At 50.3% G+C, this 20,003-nt stretch overlaps 1 protein-coding gene and 1 pseudogene across 4 annotated transcripts in view; one reads left to right on the top strand and one right to left on the bottom strand.

Moving 5' to 3' along the window:
- Positions 1 to 20,003, bottom strand: part of VPS33B (VPS33B late endosome and lysosome associated) — a 32,631-nt gene that overhangs the window by 12,337 nt on the left and 291 nt on the right. For 2 of the 4 annotated variants that reach the window (XR_009051111.1, XM_057719939.1), the window contains exons 2-8: positions 9,838 to 9,943; positions 6,872 to 6,961; positions 6,423 to 6,530; positions 3,010 to 3,090; positions 2,587 to 2,648; positions 1,272 to 1,321; positions 1,040 to 1,107 (exon numbers count right to left, since the gene is read on the bottom strand). Coding sequence is in view for 3 of the 4 variants with exons in the window: in XM_057719939.1 (XP_057575922.1) it covers positions 1,040 to 1,107; positions 1,272 to 1,321; positions 2,587 to 2,648; positions 3,010 to 3,090; positions 6,423 to 6,530; positions 6,872 to 6,961; positions 9,838 to 9,924 (546 nt within the window). In the remaining variant the exon portion in view is untranslated. Of the gene's footprint in view, positions 1 to 1,039; positions 1,108 to 1,271; positions 1,322 to 2,586; positions 2,649 to 3,009; positions 3,091 to 6,422; positions 6,531 to 6,871; positions 7,079 to 9,837; positions 9,944 to 20,003 lie in introns of those variants that run through there. The other 2 variants (XM_057719940.1, XM_057719941.1) reach the window with 2 other exon arrangements.
- LOC130843977 (tubulin polyglutamylase TTLL13-like) lies at positions 8,083 to 19,972 on the top strand (annotated as a pseudogene).

Raw genomic sequence — 20,003 nt, 5'->3', positions numbered from 1 at the left:
TATGCCTATGATTCCACTAGAATCCAAAACTAAAACTGAAAGTCGTATCATTTAAAAGAGATAAGTGCTATTATCAACTCCATTTTATGGATGTGAAAACTGAGACACAGAGCAGTTAAGTAATTTATCCAAGATCACACAGGTAATAGGTGCTAAAGCAAGGATTCACACCCAGACAGTTTCGCTTCAGTGTCTTAGTGTCTTTAGCCTTACCCACTGCTGCTATTTTCTGTAGAGTTTTCTTGGGAAAATTGCAAAGGGATAAATCCCTATCCTTTCAACTTTAATTTCTACCTGCTCTAAGTGTGGCATGAACTACTTTGTGTAACTCTACAGGACTGTGCCAGGCAATGTACAGACCTGCTACATCATCCCTCCCAATCAATCAGGTTGAGGATGGACCTACAATGCACCCCATTGATATGGGGAGGACAGGGGGACTTGATGGACTCGAGAAATGGAGACACTATGACAGATCGCCTAACGCTTACTGCAATTATTGAAGTAAAGATGGAAGAAACCTGGCCTGGCAAGGCTAACTCACTGTGTGATGGCAGGCTTCAGTTCCCTCAGGGGCTCCAAGCTTAGACACCATTTTACTGCACCCTGTATAAGAAAAGGCTTTTCCAAAGTACACTGGTATGGTTCTAACAACCCAAGGGCAGGCCAGCCACATGCCTTGGATGAGCGTGAAGGAGGTGAAGATTTACTGTGTTTACTATTAAAGGGATATACAGAGAACGTCATTGGAAAGCCCTAACATTCTATACCATTATTATACAGGATCTGGTGTTAGACAGGATACACAGCAGATTCTACTTCAAAAATGTCAATCTTCTCATTTAAAGAAATCTATATAGAGGCCACCTCTCACAACTGTACAATCTATATTTGGGGCAATTTGATGACAGACTATCTGCTACATTGAGAAAAAGACACATACTTTGCTTTGAGGGAGATGTAGCTATTGGCCCCTTACCCCTTCCCAGTCCCCAGTCCTCTTCTACCTTACCTCACTCCCACCAGGATCCAAACTCACCTTCTGAGGGCTGAAGATCACTTTGTATTTCCGAGTTCGGCCAGCCATTTTGTCAGCATTGACAAGATCTACAGACAGAAGGGATACAACCCAGAAAGCCATGGGCCTTTGTTAGACTAGAAGCAAGGAAGCAGAGAGACTTTACAAGGGGAAAGGGTTCCTATGGCCAAGGCCCTTAGACCTTCCACGCTTTCCCAGGTCTTAGTTACAACAAACACCATGGCACACTCACTAGCAATGTACCGCATATTCTTGATGCGAGGTCTGACCAAGAAGCACAATCTGTGGGAGAGAAGGGGGGAAAAAAACCCAACACACCTCAGTGAAGAAAACTCATGAAGTTGGTGACAGCAGCTTAGAAGAAACTTAAACAATGCCAACTCTTCCACCATGTGCTATAGTTCTCACCCCAGCCAAAGCCCTGCCAGATCTCCTGGCTCACCACATACCAACCACAGAAGACTCCCCTAGACAAAGCAGGTATATCCTGGTGAGCTGGGGGCACTTCCTGGCCTTATGGTAGACCCAGGAGTTCCTGCTCTCAAATAAGATGCACGTACGTATGGAGTATGTCAACAATCAAGTGTTAAAAAACAATACAAGAAGGTATATAAAATAATGTTCTTCCAGCTGGGGTTCAGGGATGTAGTCCCACGTATGCAGGAGAGCTTTTTCCTCTAAGGGAGGGTGTACATTACTTAGGTTGAGAAATATTAACAATAAAAGCAAACACCAGACAACAGGCAGGATGTGACCATGTGCCAGGTGAACGGGACAAACACTGAACCCCATGCAAACCCAGAGGAGAAAATCACCCTGGAATGGCAACTGACAGCTGCGTGGAGGGGGTGGGGCTGTGCCCTGAAAGATGGGTATTTTTCACAACAGTGAGGAGAGGAGAGAATTTCAGGCAGAGCGGGTGGAGTGGCCAAAAGCACAGAGGTATGTGTGCAGAGCTGGGAAACATGTGAAAAGTTTCGAGCCAAGTAGGGGTGACATGCGAGAGACCAGGCTGGAAAGGGGGTGAGAAGCCTCCCTAGAGGCAGCCTTGGAATCTACGACAAGCAACGTGGACCTCTCTGGGTAAGTAAAGGAAGCCCTGAAGGTTCTTGAGGAGAGCACAGTGAAAATAGTTTTGAAAGAATAATCAATCTGGTTAGAGATGGCAGATTGGGTGAGACAGAGAAGAGGACAAGGGAGTGAGAAACGGCAGAAAGGGAGACCAATTAAGAGGCTAAAGCATAACCTAGGGGTGAAACTGTAAAAAAGAAGGGAGGTGAACCTTATCACAAACATCAAGGTGCCAGATCTCAGCTAAGGACTGATCAAAGGCACATGTGCAGGGCTTCCTAGGTGGCGCAGTGGTTAAGAATCCACCTGCCAATGCAGAGGACACGGGTTCGATCCCTGCTCCCGGAAGATCCCACATGCCATGGAGCAACTAAGCCCATGCGCCAAAAAAAAAAAAAAGAGTTATAAAAAAAAAAGGCACATGTGCAGGGACCTCCTCCAGCTTGGAGCTGAGACAGAGTCTTCCAGACACTCACTGTTCACTGGAGCTGAGGGCTGGCTTGTTCTCCACTTTGTACAGCTTGTCTACTTCGTGTTGCTATAGAGAAAATCCAACAAAACAATGGATATACGTGTGCCTGGAAACCCAAAGCCTGATTCAAAGACAGGGGTCTTCTGGAAGGGCTCCCTCCTGTTTACACTAATTCTAGGAGTCAAAGTAACCCCTCTGACAACCATTCCACTGAACCGTCCTCTCACTGTGAATAGGAAAACCAAAAATAAAACAATGCAGAAACAATACAAAGAGTATCAACCCCTCCTTGTCCACTCAACTCTGCCATCCTCTATTTATCCTAGAAGGGCAGTCACTCTTCAGTAATTTGTACTGTTCACCAAAAGAAACACTGCTTAATGAGAAAAGAGCGGCCTGACTCCAGCTGGAAAAAGGGACAAGGTACCTTTAGGATGGAGACATTGGCGATTCGATCCAAAGGGCTCATGAGATCTGCCTCAATGAACAAGTCCTTTTTTCCTGGAAGCTGAAGGAGATAATATCTTGGGTCACGCTGGAGGTCACCCAAGGGCCCTCGGCTGAGAGCTCATCCAGCCATCCGTTGAAGAGAAGCACAGTCTCTGGGTTGGAAGGTCACTAGACCTCATCTACCCCAGCAACTTGTTTATTGCCTATATCCACAGTTGACACTTCTCTACATATTCACCTATTTTGTCTGCTCATTTTCTATACCAGTGGAAGGATATTTCACCTTCTTTCTAAGGTTAAGTCCTCACCGCTCAACCCTCCTGCTCGCCTGTGACCTTGTTCTACATCATGGCTCCTCCACTCCACTGCCTCCTCCACTCTGCCTCCTGATAGCCCAATCCATCCCCTGCTGAATGAAGCCAAACAAAACAAAACTGCACCATGTAACCCGCAGCCCCTCAACTGACTGCCAAATATCTCTTTAAATGGCATTTTGCTTCTAATTACAAAAATAACCTATGCTCAAGGCAGAAAACTGAACCCAGGGCAGCCCTCACCCACCCACCCGTCTCCCACCCCAAATCCTTATCATCTGGTTCCTGCTTCATCACTCCTGACGCCGCTCTCCCATCTGTCCAGAGGAAGAAGAGGTCACACTGAGTGGAAGAGAGGGGGAAGTTGTTGAAAGCTTCCTCTCAACTAGGCTTTGAGAAATGGGTAGAGTGTGGGCAGTGATAGATTAAGATGACAGTCCGGCAAAGGCCAGGGAAAGAGAACAGGCTGAATGGGAAGGGCAGCACAAGCGATTCAGTTTGCCTGATGGGTAAGGTACATGCAAGGCAGTGGTCCTCAACCAGCGCTGCTTTTGCCTCCCAGGGGACATCTGGCAAAGCCTGGAGACATTTTGAGTTGTCCACCTTGGGGCAGGAGGTGTTAGTGGCATCTAGTGGGTAGAGGTTAGGCACGCTGCTAAATATCCTACAACGCACAGGACAGGCCCACCACAAAGAATTCACCAGCCCACAATGTCAACAGCACCAAGGCTGAGACATCCTGATGTAGGGAATGGCGGGAAACAGGATTGAAACATTGGACAGGAACTGGAGCATGAAGGGTCCCAAATGCTGGGTTAGGGAGTTTGCAGTTGATCCTCTATTCTTCCTCTAACAAGGAAAAATAGAAAGCTTTTGTGCACTGAAGTATCCAATCAGTGGGGAGTTTTCATTAGGTAAATCTGGGAACTGCGGGTAAAATGGATTGGAGACATGAGAACCTGGAGGCAAGGAGTCCACTTATGTGGTTAATGCGACAGTCCAAGCAGCCCAAGGACTTCCTGGGTGGTCCAGTGGTTAAGACTCTGCACTTCCACTGCAGGGGGCGAGGGTTTGATCCCTGGTCGGGGAGGGGCTGCATGCCACAGGGTGCGGCAGAAAAAGCAAAGACAAAAACAGAAAACAAACAAGCAGCCCAAGCCTGGGATAATGAAGGAGGACCTGATTTACGCTGGTGGTGATGTGAACAAAAATAGGTTATTTAAGAGATACACGGAACGTGTATTAGAATTTTTAAAAATACTTGAAAGAAATTAACAGCGTTAATAGTGCTTGTATCTGATGCTACGCTTATAAGTGATTTTTTTCTTTACACTTTATCTTCTACATTTTTGAGAATATGTATGTGTTATTTTCTAATCACCATTTAAAAAGTCAGGTGTAAGGAAATATCCACAGGACTCAGCAACTGGATCAGCTAAGTGTGAGGAAGGAAGGGGAGTCAAAGACGACTTTGAGGTTTCAAGCCTGAACAGCAGTGCTTATTAATAAGAATTAAGTCAGAGGAGCTCGTTCGAAGAGGACATGAGTGCACAGAAATCCACTCTGGACGCGTTGAGTCACCCTTGCGGGCAGCTCTTCCTCAATACACTCTATTTACAAGTTTCCATCCTTGGTCTCATTTACCCTCTTTCCCGGGGAGCTCACCTGAACTAGTGGCTCTAACTAGCATCTCTTTTCAATCCCTCAGACATTTGTTGGGTGTCTTCCATGTGCCAATCATTGTGCTACCACTACAAGACATAGTACAGAGAAATAAACTATGGCTCCACCTCCCCTGAGGTTCTCTGAGATTCTCCCAAGTCCCCATCTTTATCCCAGCTGCAAGCCTGCATTTCCATCTGCTGATGTGTTACAATCAGTATTTCCTACTAGCATCTTAACTTCACCCTATCCAAACCCAAACTACTCAACTTTCCCCACCAACCCAAACCCCTTCCTCTTTCTAATTCTTTTTCTCATTTCCATTCAATGTTCATGCAACACATATTTATTAAGCACATGCTAAGCGCCTGACTCTAAGCTAGGTACTCACTGGGTACACACTGCTGAACAAAATAGGTTCCCTGTCTTCAAGGACCTTCCGATCTAGTGGGAAGTATGAACAGTCAACAAGTGACTGTATGCACAACCCGTTACCATCACAGTAACAGCATCACTGTCTCATTAGCTCAAGTTACAAACCCCAGACTCGGCTCTGCTTCTCACTTAACCTTTACAACCAGTCAATGTCTTTGAGTCTTCCACTCAAAACCCAAAACCCCCCATCAATTCCTTTCACTTCCATTGCCACTAACTTTGTGTGGGCCTTTACTACTTCAGTCTCATCTATGGTCTCCTCAGCGGCCTTCTTGTTGCCCATGTACCCAACTTCACAATGGCTATTACAGTCATCTTCAAGTACTGTTTCATGTCACGTATGGGGGAAAAACCTTCAGCAGCTGCCTAATGCTCACGGTGTAACTTCTCATCCCTCTCTTCTCTGTACTACATGCCTTGTCCTTCCCTGGTTCCTCAACTTTGCTCCTACCCGCCCATCTGCCTGGAACATCCTCTCCCATCTCCAAGGAAAATGTGCTAATCTTCACACTCCGCCTCCTTGAAACTCCTAGATGACTCCAGCTAGAAATGATTGTTGCAGGCACCCTAACTGTCACTCATTTACCACATGATACCCTGTGTGTGGTCATCTGTGTTTCACAGGGCTCCCACTGGAATGCAAGAACTCTAAGGATAAAGTTGTCTTAACCATCTTTCCGTCCCCAGGGATGCCTGGCACTAGGGGTGTCTCATTTGTCTGTATGAAAAAATTAGGGGCGGGGGTGGGGGGTGGGGGTGGGAGATTCCCATGAACTCTCAGGCCAGCGCGACCCAAGCAGCTCTTACTGCCCTCTGATTTTCCTGCCCGAGTGCTTCATCTTGCACCTGCCACAGAAGCTCCAAGGACAACACCAAGGGCCAAGAGCAAGATCAAGGGAACTCAGTGAGAAAGAGCTATGCATCCAGGGAGTGCTGCACTGCTGATGCAGCGAAGTCCCCCCGCGGGGCGGGCACTGACCTGCTCCAGCAGATAGATGAGCTGGTCTCGGGCCAGCCTCTTGAGCATGGAGAAGTCAGGCAGCTCCGGGGCATCCGGCCGATGGGGCAAAGCCATGGCAGCGGTGACCTGAACCGCACGAGGGAAGGGGGATGCCCTCCGCCCTGAGAAGGCCGGCAGCGCGCCGGGGAAGCCGGGCAAGCGCAGGACGGCCCTCCTTCAGGTGAGGGCACGGGCTTCGCAAGAGCCCCCGCAGGCGCCCTCGCTGCACCGCCCCACCGGAGGAACGAACGGCCGCCTCCCGGCCGAGCAGCCGCAGCCTCGGGGGACCTCGCCTCAGGCCTGCGGCCCCTCCGCCCGCCCGCAGGATTCGGGTCTACACCCGCACACACACCCGCCTCCTGCCAGAGACACGAGCCACTTCCCACCCCTCCCGGAAGGCCCGCCCGCTGGCAAAGCGCTCGGCGTACCCGGAAAAGGAGGTGTCCTGGAAGGGACGTTTGCCAGCGAGCGGCCACCTGTCCAGGTTCTGTCTCCTTCCTGACCAGAGACGAGTGTTCCTGTGGTAGAAGGATTATCCCTCAAACCAGCTCTGGAAGGTCCACCCAATTCTCCCAGCTCACGCAAGGGAGGGCTGGGCCCGCGCTCCCTGTTCAGAGCGTGGGGAAATGGGCGAAACCAAGTCGGCCTCTGGGGGGCGCTGTTCACTGGGGATCGTGGCTGTCAATCAAATCTGCTCCCCAGTGAGCTGCGGAGGCGCCCAAGTGGGTGTGGTTCTCGGGAATGCCCCGCCCCCAGGACGCTTCTCCAGTGGGGGCCGCCCCCGTGTCCATGGCAATGGACGCAGCCGCTAGAGCAGCCGGCTTGCCTCAGGAGGCGCCGCTGCCCTCTGGGCTAGGCCTGAACCCCGGGTGCAGTTGGGAGCGGGCTCCCCCTCGCGGTGGGCGGGAATAGCCAATCCAGTGGAACAAGGAGGCGGTCCCAGAGACCCAGCAATGCCGTGGAGGGAGCAGGAAGCGCACCCTCCCCTCCCCCCCCCGCCCCCCGTGTCATTAGCGAGCCGCTGAGTCTCCCACCGGGTGATAGGGGCGGATCCAGCAGCCCCTCGCTCTCCTCAGAACCTGGGGTGGGCAATACGGGCTGGGGCTTCCCCTTTCCTGTCAGATCCCAGGGGGTCTTGGCCATTGGGGGGCCTGGCCCCAGTGTGTGTGTGTGTGTCTGTGTCTGTGTCTGTGTTTATATATGCATATACATATGGAGAAACTGAATCATGGGACAGGGAAGAAGCTGGCCTAGGCGACCTTTGGTCTTAAGCTCTTTTTTTCAAGGCAAACTTCCCCCCAGCACCCCCAGCCATCCCCCATCACATTCAGAGCAAAAAAGCTATGGTCATGGCCACTGCCAGCTGAGTTCAGCTCCTTCATGCACCCCAGAGTTGTGTGCAGTAATCTTGGATGATTGGGGCTTGTCAGAGACTCTAACATCTCATGGGCATCGCACAGACTCTGTTACCTACTTGGAAACATCCCATTCTGTAATGGGACTGCTCTGTTCTGAAGGAGCTGCAATGTTCCCTTAGAACGCCATAAAGATCCCTGGGTGGATTCCCCTGGCCTTCCTGGACCTGCAGGGACGTCATATATATTTCACTCCCACCCCTGTCCCCTCAGAATCTAAGGGGATGGAGCCAAGTACCTGAAAGACCGGTGACTCCGAGGAAGACTATGTTGAAGAGGAGGAACCTGAGGAGGAGTGCTGAAAGGGAAGCTACCATTCCTTCTAACCGTTCTCAGCAGGCACGCTCAGAGGCTGACTATAGTGCATTTAGCAATAGAGTTCCTTTATCCAGCGTAGCCAAGAAAATACCAAAGAAAATCATACCCGCAGCTGCCCCAGATGACTTAGCAGTTGGGAGGAGAAAGAGAAGGCCGAAACGCAGGTAACCGTTCCCAGGACCCCCTCACTTGCCCAGCTCCAGAGAGTAACCCGGGCTGGGATCCAGTCTTCCCTTTAGCCTGGCAAAGAGGACAGGAAATACAGGAGATGACTAGCCTTTTGGTACCACTAAAACAAAATGCAGAACCATTTGGGCTGGCTGAGGTTCGAATTTCAGCATGTTTACACCATTCTGGTGTTTCCTTTAAGTGGCTTCTAGAGAAAAGGAATTGCACTGTTAATCTGTTGGGCATCTCTTCATCAGGGTGCCTGGCAGCCCAGGGTTCTTTTCTCCCTCTGCCTGATGTGTGCTCTTCCTCCATTCCAGAACCCTGGCCAGCGACCTGACCAACTGCAAGTATGAGAGTGGTAAGCACCCAGCTCATCACTCGCACCACTGGCCGTAAGAGGACATTTAGGGCTGCGGCGTTCACTCTGGAGATGGTCCCCCAATCTGCTCCCGGCCCCTGGATCTTGTTAGGCTGGCCTATAGCCTGTACAAAGCCTCCTGGCTCAGCTCCCGGCAGCTGAGACATCACTGTTCCAATTAGTCTCAGCGGTACAGTGGGAATCTCCAGCTAGCTAACAAGAAAAAAAAAAAAAATGGCAAAAATCCACCACCCCTCCTAGATCTTGCCAGAGATGAGATGAGACCAGGTTAAATGTGCTTTTGCAAAACAGCTTTTGAGGGGGCTTCAGCAATTAAAAAAACAAATCACCAGCTCGGTTAGTCGTTTCTTCCTCCCCTCCTCCCCACTGGCAAATGTGCTGCAGGTCCCCCCAGAGTGTGAGGCTCCCGTGTAACCCCTCCGAGGGTCAGCGCTGCAGGCCAGAAACCGTTCCTAATTGACAGGACTGACAGGAACAGAGAGCCAGGCTCTAGTTTTCTGTCACAGATATTGGAAGGGCCCTGATGGCCTCATGAACTTGGAATTTTCGCAATGGTAACCAAACTGCAGGGCTAAGGTAGGAACTACCTCCCTCTTCATCCCGCTTTCTGGTCAGGTCTCCTCCTTTCCTGACCCAGCTACAGTCCCAAAGCTTGCTGCCAGTGCCTAGGCTGGCTCCACTGACCTGCCTCTCTCCACAGTGCGTCGGGCAGCCCAAATGTGTGGCCTGAAGGAAGTGGGGGAGGACGAAGAGTGGACTGTGTACTGGACAGACTGCTATGTCTCACTGGAACAAGTCAGGGACATGAAGAGGTTTCAGGTACAACCTCCCGACCCAAGATCCTAAAGGAACTACAGCCCCAGAATGACTACTCCCAACCTTTCGCCCAGGCACCCGAGGCTGCCACTCTGGGTGGCTATAGCCCTGGGCAGAGTAGGAAAGGCCATGACCAGGGGCTCCTGCACCAATGGAAATAGTTTTCTCTTGGGTCTCTGGAACTTCTGTTATCTGAAGGAAGTGTCTGCTGGGCACATCCTATCTCAATATATGCTGCTTGCCTGGAAGCATTTGTGCTCAGCTGGCCCCTGCAGGGCAGGCGAGCCTATCTTACCGGCAAGACGGGGAGCTTCAGAGCTGTCAGCAGAGCCAGCTGAGTGATCCAGCCTTGTGAGCAGCTTCGCCTGCACTCCACATCCATTAAGAGTCAGTGTGGGGTCCTGCAAGGCAGCAAGAAAGTCAGGAAAGATGGACTGGGGTCCACAAGAAGACATTACTTCTTCATGGTGTGTTTGTTGTGCTCTGATTGGGTCTACGTGGTGGTTAGCAATAAAATAATTTAAAAGTGTCTGTAGGCTTATTTTGAGGGAGGCAGGCAGGGAGCTGAGACTATCACCTGTCCTGAGAATCGTGGGAGAAGAGAGAGACCGAGAGCGAGAGACAGAGAGAGAGAGACTGCTAGAAGCGCTCAGGAAGCCCCTAAGGAGGGGCATGCAGGGAGCAGTTGTGAGATGAGGGTAACCATAACAGCATTTACTGAGGTCAGACACTGTTAAGTGTTTTACATTCTCCCCTCATTAAATCCTCAAAAAGATACCCTTACGTTTGTTTTGTTTTGTTTTTTGGCTGCTCCACGGTGTGTGGGTTATTAGTTCCCCAACCAGGCCCCCTGTGGTGAAAGCAGTGTGTCCTAACCACTGGACCGCCAGGGGATTCCCAAAAGATACCCTCTGTTAAGGACACTGAGGCTCAGAAACACGCAGTTCCCACAGCTCGTGAGGGGAGAAGCCAGAGAGCGGGGCAACTCCTAGCCCTGCGGGCCAGAGCAGCGGGGGTTTCCAGCAGGCCACCATGCCAGTGCCTTGCCCTCTGAGGGTGCCACAGCTGTGCATTCCCTGAGGCTGATCTTAGTCTCCTTTCTTTTTGGGGAAACGTTTTCTCATTTGCTTTGTGTTACTCTGCACCAGTTATCCCCATAGCACTAGGCCCTGGTAGTCTGCGGGATGTTATAAGGTGGCTAGAAGGCCCAAAGGCCTGCCTAGCCCTCCTCACCACCCCTCATTTCCTCACCCGGCTGTGTATGTGTGTTTTGGGGAGAGGCCAAGGGGCAGTTTCTCACCTGCCTTAGGGAACCTTCCTTTTCTCCCCTGGGGGACTAGGTGCTGTGTTTACCTCCACTGTGACGTCTCCCTTGACCTCCCCAGTCCTTCTCCACTGCTACCTGGAATGCCCAGGCCCCAGGAACGGCTCCTTACTCTGAGGGGTAATATAACCAACTGGCTCTGTTTCAGAAAATCAACCACTTCCCTGGCATGACAGAAATCTGCCGCAAAAATCTGCAGGCTCGGAACCTCAACCGCATGCAGAAACTCTATCCTACCGAATACAACATCTTCCCACGCACCTGGTGCCTCCCTGCAGAGTGAGTGAGCCTAGTTGCCCAGGCTGAGATTCTAGGGGAGGAAAGGGTTCGCCATCTCAGTTCCCACCAGACCCTGGCCCCAGGACCTAGGATGTCTCAGGGGAATGGCAGTAGAAGGGCAGTTTTAGCAGGTTAAAGAAAAGTAAGTCTCAAACTATTATGTATAAAATAAGCTGCAAGGATATATTTACAACACAGGGAATAGCGCTAATATTTTATAATAACTATAAATGGTGTATAACCTTTAAAAATTGTGAATCATTGTATTGTACACCTGAAACTTATATCATGTTGTACATCAACTATACTTCAATTAAAAAAAAAAAACTTGGGCTGGGATGAATTGGGAGATTGGGATTGCCATATATACATTACTAATAGGAAAAAAATATCAAACTGTACCCTTTAAATACATGCAGTTTATTGCACATCCGTTATATCTCAATAAAAGTTCTTTAAAAAAAAAAAACTTGGAGGGAAAAAAAAAAAGAAGTAGGTATGAGACTGCGTGCTCCAAGAAGAGCAGGGACTGGACAGCGGGAAGAACTCCCCAGGGTCCTGGGACAGCCATCATGCACAGAAACCCTCTGACCACCCCTCCCCCCACTCTGCACACAGCTATGGGACTTCCAGTCCTATGTCCCTCAGCGAAAAGCCCGCACTTATATCTGCAAGCCGGACAGAGGCGGTCAGGGACGTGGCGTCTTCATCACCCGAAATCCACGGGAGCTGAAGCCAGGAGAACACATGATCTGCCAGCAATACACCTCCAAGGTGAAGGGTGCCTCAGGACCACCAGGTCCCTCTGCCAGCACTGGGGTGCCTCATCTCTGCCACAGCCAGGGAGGAAGACAGTTCGAGGCTCCTGCCCTTCCTGCGACCCCCTGTTACCTGGGAGGCAGCATGGAGCCATGCTTCGGAGCCAACCTGCTCCGAACCTGAGTTCCTCTACTTTCTAAATATGTGATCTTGCTCAAATTTCTTACCTGTGCTATGCCTCAGTTTCCTCATTTGTTAACGGGCATGAACACAGTATCTTATATGGTTGCTGTGAAAATTAAATGAGTTATTATGTATGTGAAGCGCTTACAACAGCTTATGGGACAGAGTAGGTACTTCAAAAGTCTTCAGCCCTCCCTCTGTTTGTGCAGATGTGGAACCCGTGGATGCGCAGGGCTGACACCATTTTGTACAAGGGACGTGACCATGCACGAAGTGTGGTATCCCTGGGGAGGTCCTGGACCCAGTCCCCTGCAGATACTGAGAAACCACTGTTATTATTATTTTCCTCTGGTGGGTTTGCTGCTCTCAGCCCTTCCTCATTGACGGCTTCAAGTTTGACACGCGAATCTACATCCTGATCACATCCTGTGACCCTCTTCGGATCTTCACGTATGAGGAGGGCCTGGCCCGCTTTGCCACCATGCCCTACGTGGAGCCCAGGCACAACCACCTGTAGGAGGCCAGCTGGGGGACTTCCCTGGAGGTCGAGTGGTGAAGACTTTGCCTTCCAATGCAGGGGGTGCGCGTTCAATCCCTGGTCAAGGACCTGAGATCCCACATGCCTCATGGTCAAAAAACCAAAATATAAAAGAGAAGCAATACTGTAACAAATTCAATAAAGACTTTATAAAAAACGGTCCACATCAAAACAATCTTAACAAAGTTCTCAAAAAAAAAAAAACAAAAGAGGGCAGCCAGCAGCCCTACGGTGCAGGGCAGCACCCTCTTCCACTGCCACGAGTACTGAGGTTCTGTGGAGAAACCGGGTACAGGGGCTTGTCATGCAGCTAGCTTGTCACCCATGAACAAGGAGTGAAACCTGGAGTGCCTGGGCACCTGGCTAGGAGGAGTAGGAGGAGAGCACGTGGTGGGGGCGGGGCGGGGGGTTGACTGCAGAAAAGCCACACCTGCAGGAAGGACACCCCCCCTCCCTGGGAGCCTACAGAACAGTCCTCCCTGAAGAGGGAGAGGAGATGAGTCACCCTGGGGAGGGGTGGGTCATCAAAAGGCAACGCAGGGCTGGAGGGAAGAACTATGTGGAAGTAGCCAGAGGCCACAGGGCCACTCTCTTCCCAGGATGACGTCTGCATGCACCTGACCAACTATGCTACCAACAAACACAGTGAGCGTATTGTCCGGGAGGATGCTGTGGGCAGTGAAAGGTATGCTCTACTCTGCTTTCTCCTCTTTCTCTGCCCTTTAGCCCCATGGTCTCAGCAGCCCATGAAACTGAGCTGGCCCTTGGGAGGTTGAGCTGGCTTAACCTTCACAGATCCCTGTCCTGTGCCTGACTACCAAGTGCAGCCCCAAACCCCACCCTATAATTAAGCCCTGCTCCAAGCTGGTAGCAACCCCTTAAAGAGCAAGGAACCTAGGCATGGAATTAGGGTTAGTGTTAGGGAGCCTCCTGCCTGCAGCCCGGCTCCGCTGGTCTTCCTTTGACCCCTGGGCCTCACAGGAAGCTGTCAACACTCAACGCCTGGCTGCGAGAGCACAGCTACGACCCCCGAGAGCTGAGGGGAGACATCGAGGACATCATCATCAAAACCAGCATCTCGGCACATTCTGTTCTTCGCCACAACTGCCGAACCTGTTTTCCCCAATATCTGAGTGGAGGTACATGTGCCTGATTTGAGATCCTTGGTTTTGACATCTTGCTGGACCACACACTGAAGCCCTGGCTGCTGGAGGTGAGGATCATCTCCCAGGCTTTGCAAAACCAAGGTCTGCCCCTGAACAGGACACCTGGGATAGGAGTGTACTCAGCTGGTGGGACATGGAATGGGGGACGCACAGGCCTTAGGGTGGATAGGATGTAACAGAAGGTGTAAGACATCGGCACTTCTGACCTGCTAAGTCCAATCTTGGTGGTCTCTGGCCTCCACCATAGGAACCCAGACCTTGGATCCCAAACGTTCCTCGTGTAAGCCTTGCCTGTAAGGACACTATAGCTATACGGTGAGGCTGTCTGGTTTGCTCTCAGCAGCCTGTACACTGGAGGGATCTCTGTGGCAGAGTCCTGTGGCCTTGGAAGTGAGAACATCCAGCTTCTTTGGCTAAAGCCACTGGAGGGGGATGTCTCTCCTAGACCCTCCAGCTGGGCCTGCAAGAATCATGACCTGCTCAGGTGGTCTAGGAAGGGGATGGATAATGCCTTCTCCTGGCAGGTAAACCACTCTCCGAGCTTCACCACTGACTCATGCCTTGATCGAGAAGTGAAGGATGCACTTCTCTGTGATACCATGACCCTTGTCTACCTCTGGGGCTGTGACAGAAGAAAGGTGATAGAAGAGGACAAGCAGTGAGTGAAGGAACGGCTTTTCCAGTGCCACCAAGAGCCATGAGAAACCAGGTGTCCCAGGTGTTTGATGTGTGTTTAGTTGTGTAACTTATCTTCGTTTATTATTACTTGCCTGTGAGTAAGAGTCCTTCTCTAGATGGAGAGGGCAGTCTGGGGCTGAGTAGCTATTAAAAACAATTTTTTGCATAGATAATACACCACATATCATGGATAAGTGATGTATTATCTATGCAAATTCAAAAGACACAGTGAATAGTCTCTCTCCTACCCTCCTCCTCCAGCTACTCAGTTTTCCTCCCTTGAGCTGATCAGTGTTCCCTGCGTCATGCGTACACGTTCACAAAACTTTAATGCACATATATATGTGTATTTATATAAATTGTTTTTCTTCCTTTACCCAGACAATAGCATAACTTTCTCTGTACCCTGCTTACCAGTATATTTTAGAACTATTTCATATCAGCACATAAGGAACTTTATGGGGTTTGTTCTGTTTTATTTTTTTCTTTTCTTTCCAATAAAGCTCCTGTAGAAACCATTTCCTATGAAAGTTTATAATCACGAAACAGTTTAGTCATTCAGTAATAGGGCGTTATCATTTACCCACTGTTTCCATTGTAAGAAGGGTTACAAACATAGTAATGTGTTGCTGATACTAAAGTATAATTTGTTACTGACAATAAAAATGAACTTGAGGGGCTTTCTAGGTGGCGCAGTGCTGAAGAATCCACCTGCCAATGCAGGGGACACGGGTTCAAGCCCTGCCCCAGGAAGATACCACATGCTGCGGAGCAACTAAGCCCATGTGCCACAACTATTGAGCCCATGTGCTGCAACTACTGAAGCCCAGCTGCCTAGAGCCCGTGCTCTGTAACAAGAGAGGCCACAGCAATGAGAAGCCCATGCACCGCAACAAAGAGTTGCCCCCCCGCGCTGCAACTGGAGAAAGCCCATGTGTAGCAACGAAGACCCAAAACAGCCAATCAATCAATCAATCAATCAATAAAATAAATTTAAAAAAATGAACTTGAATAGAGTGAGGATTATTCCTGTAATAGCATCACTCTTCACCACTTACATTGTGATATGCAGGCCAGTGTGTATGTGAGTTTTGCCATGATATCCTGAGGACCTGGCGCATAGTAGGCACTCAAATATCTGTGTCAATGAAGGTGAAGTGTAACTGTAAATACCCCAGGTATTCCCACGAGACTGGATTGTGCACATGACCGTTAGGAATCATGTCTTTCAATGGGGAAAAAAGGTTGAAAACTACTGGACTTAATAAACAAAAGTACAATCACAGAACCAGTAGGATACTAGGCAGCCATTTAAAAATGTTGTATGACCCCATTTTCATCTAAAATAAAGAAGGAAGGAAAGGAAGGAATAAAGAACAAGGTAATGTGTGGCAAAGCCAGGGTTCAAATTCAGTAAGTCCTGCCCTAGAGTTCATCCTCATAGGCAATATGCCAGTTTCATAGTAAGGTTAGAGGTTTTTATCTTCTTTTTGCTCTTGTAAATTTTCTGTACTTAACTACTGTATACAATAGTAATTAAATACTACACTGTAATCAGAAAGCTAAAAGATTATAACTTGGAGTGCTACTTTACAAGTGGAAGCCATTGCACTTAGGATGAAAACCATATTTCTGAAAGTCAAGCCTATTTTCATGGCTACACGCAGGTGGGACCCGAAAGGCCATGAAGCTGGCAGGAGGCTCTCAAAGCCTCAGCCAGCCTTCCTCTCCCTACTGAACATTCTCTCAGTCCTTTCTTGACTCACCCTGAGGTTGGTTTCCACAGGTGAGAACAAGATGAGTCCATCCATGCAGCAATGCTGGTCCAGGACCGCTATGAGGACTCCCACCTGGGGGGACACCGGCGCATCTACCCTGGGCCTGACGGGGAGAAGTACGCGCCCTTCTTCAAGCACAATGTGTCCCTCTTCCGGGAGACTGCTGCCTCCAAGGCCAGAAAGGAGTGTGCCAGGTACTTAGCCCTACATCCTCCTCTGTCCGCCTGTGTGGGGGCAAAGCCTGAAGCTGACCTGCTCCTCAACAGGGTGCAGAGGAAGACAGACACTCCAAGAAAGAGGAAGGGAGTTATGAATTCTATCAGATTCTTTCTTAAAATTTTTTTTAAATTTACTTTTTACTGAATTACAGTAAATTTGAATTACAAAGCTGAGATTCCCTCCCACCTGTTTTGTTTCTTTTATTTTTTTTGGCTGCAGCATGCGGCTTGTGGGACCTTCCCCGACCAGAGATTGAAGCCAGGCCCGCGCCAGGGAAAGCGCTAAGTCCTAACCCCTGACCACCAGGGAATTCCCTCTATCAGACTCCTAATGATTCGTTTAGTAGGTTTCCCCATCTTCCCAAGCCTTCCTCTCCCATCAGTCCCACAAACAGATCAATTTCCTACTCTTCTCCCATCCCCACTTTCCCGCACCCCCTTTCTCCCGAACACAATTTCTCCAGTATCTGAAGCTGCTGTGTCTTGTCAGGCAGAAACTAGAAGAGATCCGCCTAAGCAGCAACAGCAGGAGACCTCAGGCAATAAGAGGCGAAAGGAAACCAAGGACCAGAACCAGGGTGAATCAGCAGGGGAGAAGAGCCAATCCAGGGCCCGGCTCCACGGCCTTTCCACCCACATGGCTTACCGGAACCAGAAGCAGGAGAAAGAGGTGTCAGGGGTTTTGCAGCTCTTGCTTTTCTGCAGGAAAGCGGGTTGGGACTCCTAGAGAAGGGAGTCTGTGCTGTCCCCTCCTCCTCTTGTGTGAGAGATGAGCTCCTCCTCAGTAGATGGAACCTGACCCTTTGGAACAGGAGGTGAGAAAGCAGATAGCAAAGGGAACCTTCCACCACGCTCAGGGAAGGGACGGAGGGAGAGTGGGCAGGTGTCTTGCAGCCATCCTCGTTGATGGCTGGGGACTCATCCTTGGAGATCTTGCATTCATCGCTCATGTACCTTGTCGCTGCTACCAGTACACCTGGACACTATGCAGCCACAAGCAATTGTGGAAGAGGAGGAGCTGGAGTGGACGAAGGCCCTGCTACAAAGGGAAAATCTCATCTGCAGTCTGGGTATCGTAGAGCAGCTCACACACATGTTGCACCCCAGCCACCGGGGCCAGAAAACACTGCATGAGTATCAGCTGAGGGTCCCTGCACAGCCTCTCCCAGAGCAAGGGAACAAGGGCTGTAGCAGCAGATGGCGGTGGCCACAGCCGAGGAGGCTAACGTGATGGTGTCTGGCAGTGGAGCCTGGGAAAGCCGTGTACGCTGGGCCTTGGGAAAGGGTCTGTTGGTTCCTTTGGCATCTGTTCCGAGGCTCCGTTGTTTCTACTCATGACATCCAGCCAAGTGCCGTCTCACAAGAGGCTTGTTCTCTATCTTCCTGCCCTGCAATCACCCCAAACTCATGACTGACAACTAACAAGGCCACCACCCTCAGTGGCTTCTCTCCCTAGTGCTGCCAGTGCCGTAGCTCTCACAGGAGATAAGCAAACGGTCTTGGGCCAACAAAGCAGCTGCCAAATTCACTATTCCCTGGGCTAGTAGCAAACCTGTTGCGTCCTCTGTTTTTGTTGAATCCCAGAGGAGTAACTGGTTAACTAGTGGCCACAGCCTAGAAGCGATTTTCCTTATCTCTTTCTTCCACCACACCATGCAGCCTCACAAGAAATGTGGTAAAGGGCTGCTCTTCTCCCCTAGCCTAGATTTCACCAGGATGGGCTGGGCAGTCAAGAACTGCAATCTCTGAGTCCGGTGCCATTGGTCCTCCCGAGAAGGGCCGCCAAAGAGCAGGGTCCTCATTTGCTGCATCCAGTTCGGCCCCATGAATCGATCCCCAGGATCTCAGGGCCACTGCCAAGCATGAGTGCTGCCATTCCACGTCATTCCTGGTGCCATCTGCAGCCCAAGCATGTCGCCTGGATAAGAGATCCAGCAGCCATCGGCCCCTGCTCATTGTCAGCGAAGACACCTGGAAGGCGCTATTTTGCCAGCGCCAGCGTCAGGCTCACTAGCCGTAAGAATGCAAAACTAGCTTTGGCCGCTCTGATGTATGTAAAGTCCCGCTAGCAAATATTACAGCTGGAATGTTCCCCAAATATTATATGGCACTTCCAGCTGCGTGGGAAATGGGGGAGGTAGTGGACCCATTTATTTACCTCCTTCTATGCACGAGACCCTGGTGATAGACATGGCAGAAATGCAGTCCCAGCATTCAGCAGACGTAACAGGGATATGGACACGTAAACACACCAGTTACAATACAGTGTGGTAAAGACGCTGGAGGGAAGCATGGGATGCCATTCCTCTGTGCTGGTAACTGGGCAACCGTTGGGAAAGGTGAGCAAATCTCTTCTGTGAATGCAAACTCAGGGGGACCCATGTTTCCACTGCAGAAGGCCAAGCCAGCAGAAGGCTAGGAGCCATAGACCGAGCCCTGGCAGGACCAGTGCCCCCCTCTTTAACCCCAAGCCAGGGCTCTCTTCTGCAACGGGAAACAGTGGTAAGTGGCTCGTGGACTGAATGCACCTCGCCCTCCATGCTAGACCCTGAACACATGATACGGAGCAGGGCCCCGTGGGGCTCCTGGGCACAAAGCCTTTCTGTGTCCCCTATTTCTTTGATTATAGGAAAACAGCCTTCATTCAGCCTCCATGGCCTTCCCTGAGTTCCAGTGGGCAGATTCAAGCAGCGGTTAATTAGTGAAGGGAGGGGTAGCAGGAGACCTGGGAGAAGCAGTCAAGAGCAGCCTTGGGGCAGGTCCTGTTTCCCCAGCAACAGTACACACAACAATATCTTTGAGCTATTTTGCAGAAGTCAAAACTCCCTCCGGGTGTGAGAAGTTAATGATTAATGAGGGTATGCTGCCCACAAGCATGTAGACCCCAGACCAGTGGGACCTGAAGGCTGATGATGCTGACTTCTACTTAACTCACCACCAGCCCATCAGAAGAATGCAGGACTGTCATTGCCTTGATCCTTTTTGTGTACCCCTGACCCCTTTATACAGCCCCAACTATAAGACCTCTCCCTATTCCCCAGAGGGGGGGTAGTTCTTGAGGCGCGAGCCTACTGTGTTCCCCCTTTGCCTAGCAAAGTAATAAAGCTATTCCTTTCTACGCCTCCAAAGCTCTGTCTCTGTATTCCTATTCGCCATCGGTGAACAGAGGCCAGGTTTTTCTCTGCGACACACAGAGCCGCCGAGGCCGGGCATCTCACCCTCTGCCCTGCCTCTACACCCCTGCTGCAGCACACCCCTGCACTCCTGAAAATCAGGCACCAGACGTAAATGCAGGAAGAAAGCCCAGCACTCAAGCTCTCCTGGAGAACCCCCTCAGCTTTCCAAAGGGGCAAAGTCTTCAATCTTTGCTTCCTCAAAGACTGCCACCAAGCTTCCATTTGAAGAGCCCTGGCCAGGAACCCTGTTTGCATAAGGCAAAACACAAAGACACCAAGAATTCCTCAATGCCCTACGATTATTTTCAGATGGGTAAAGACTAAAAGATGAAGAGGAGCCACGGCCGGCCATGTCTTTCAAA

The sequence above is a fragment of the Hippopotamus amphibius genome, chromosome 2 (genome assembly GCF_030028045.1).
Source record: "Hippopotamus amphibius kiboko isolate mHipAmp2 chromosome 2, mHipAmp2.hap2, whole genome shotgun sequence".
Lineage (NCBI taxonomy): Eukaryota > Metazoa > Chordata > Mammalia > Artiodactyla > Hippopotamidae > Hippopotamus > Hippopotamus amphibius.
The sequence above is the reverse complement of the archived record's forward strand: the minus strand, read 5'-3'. Positions and strand labels throughout refer to the sequence as shown.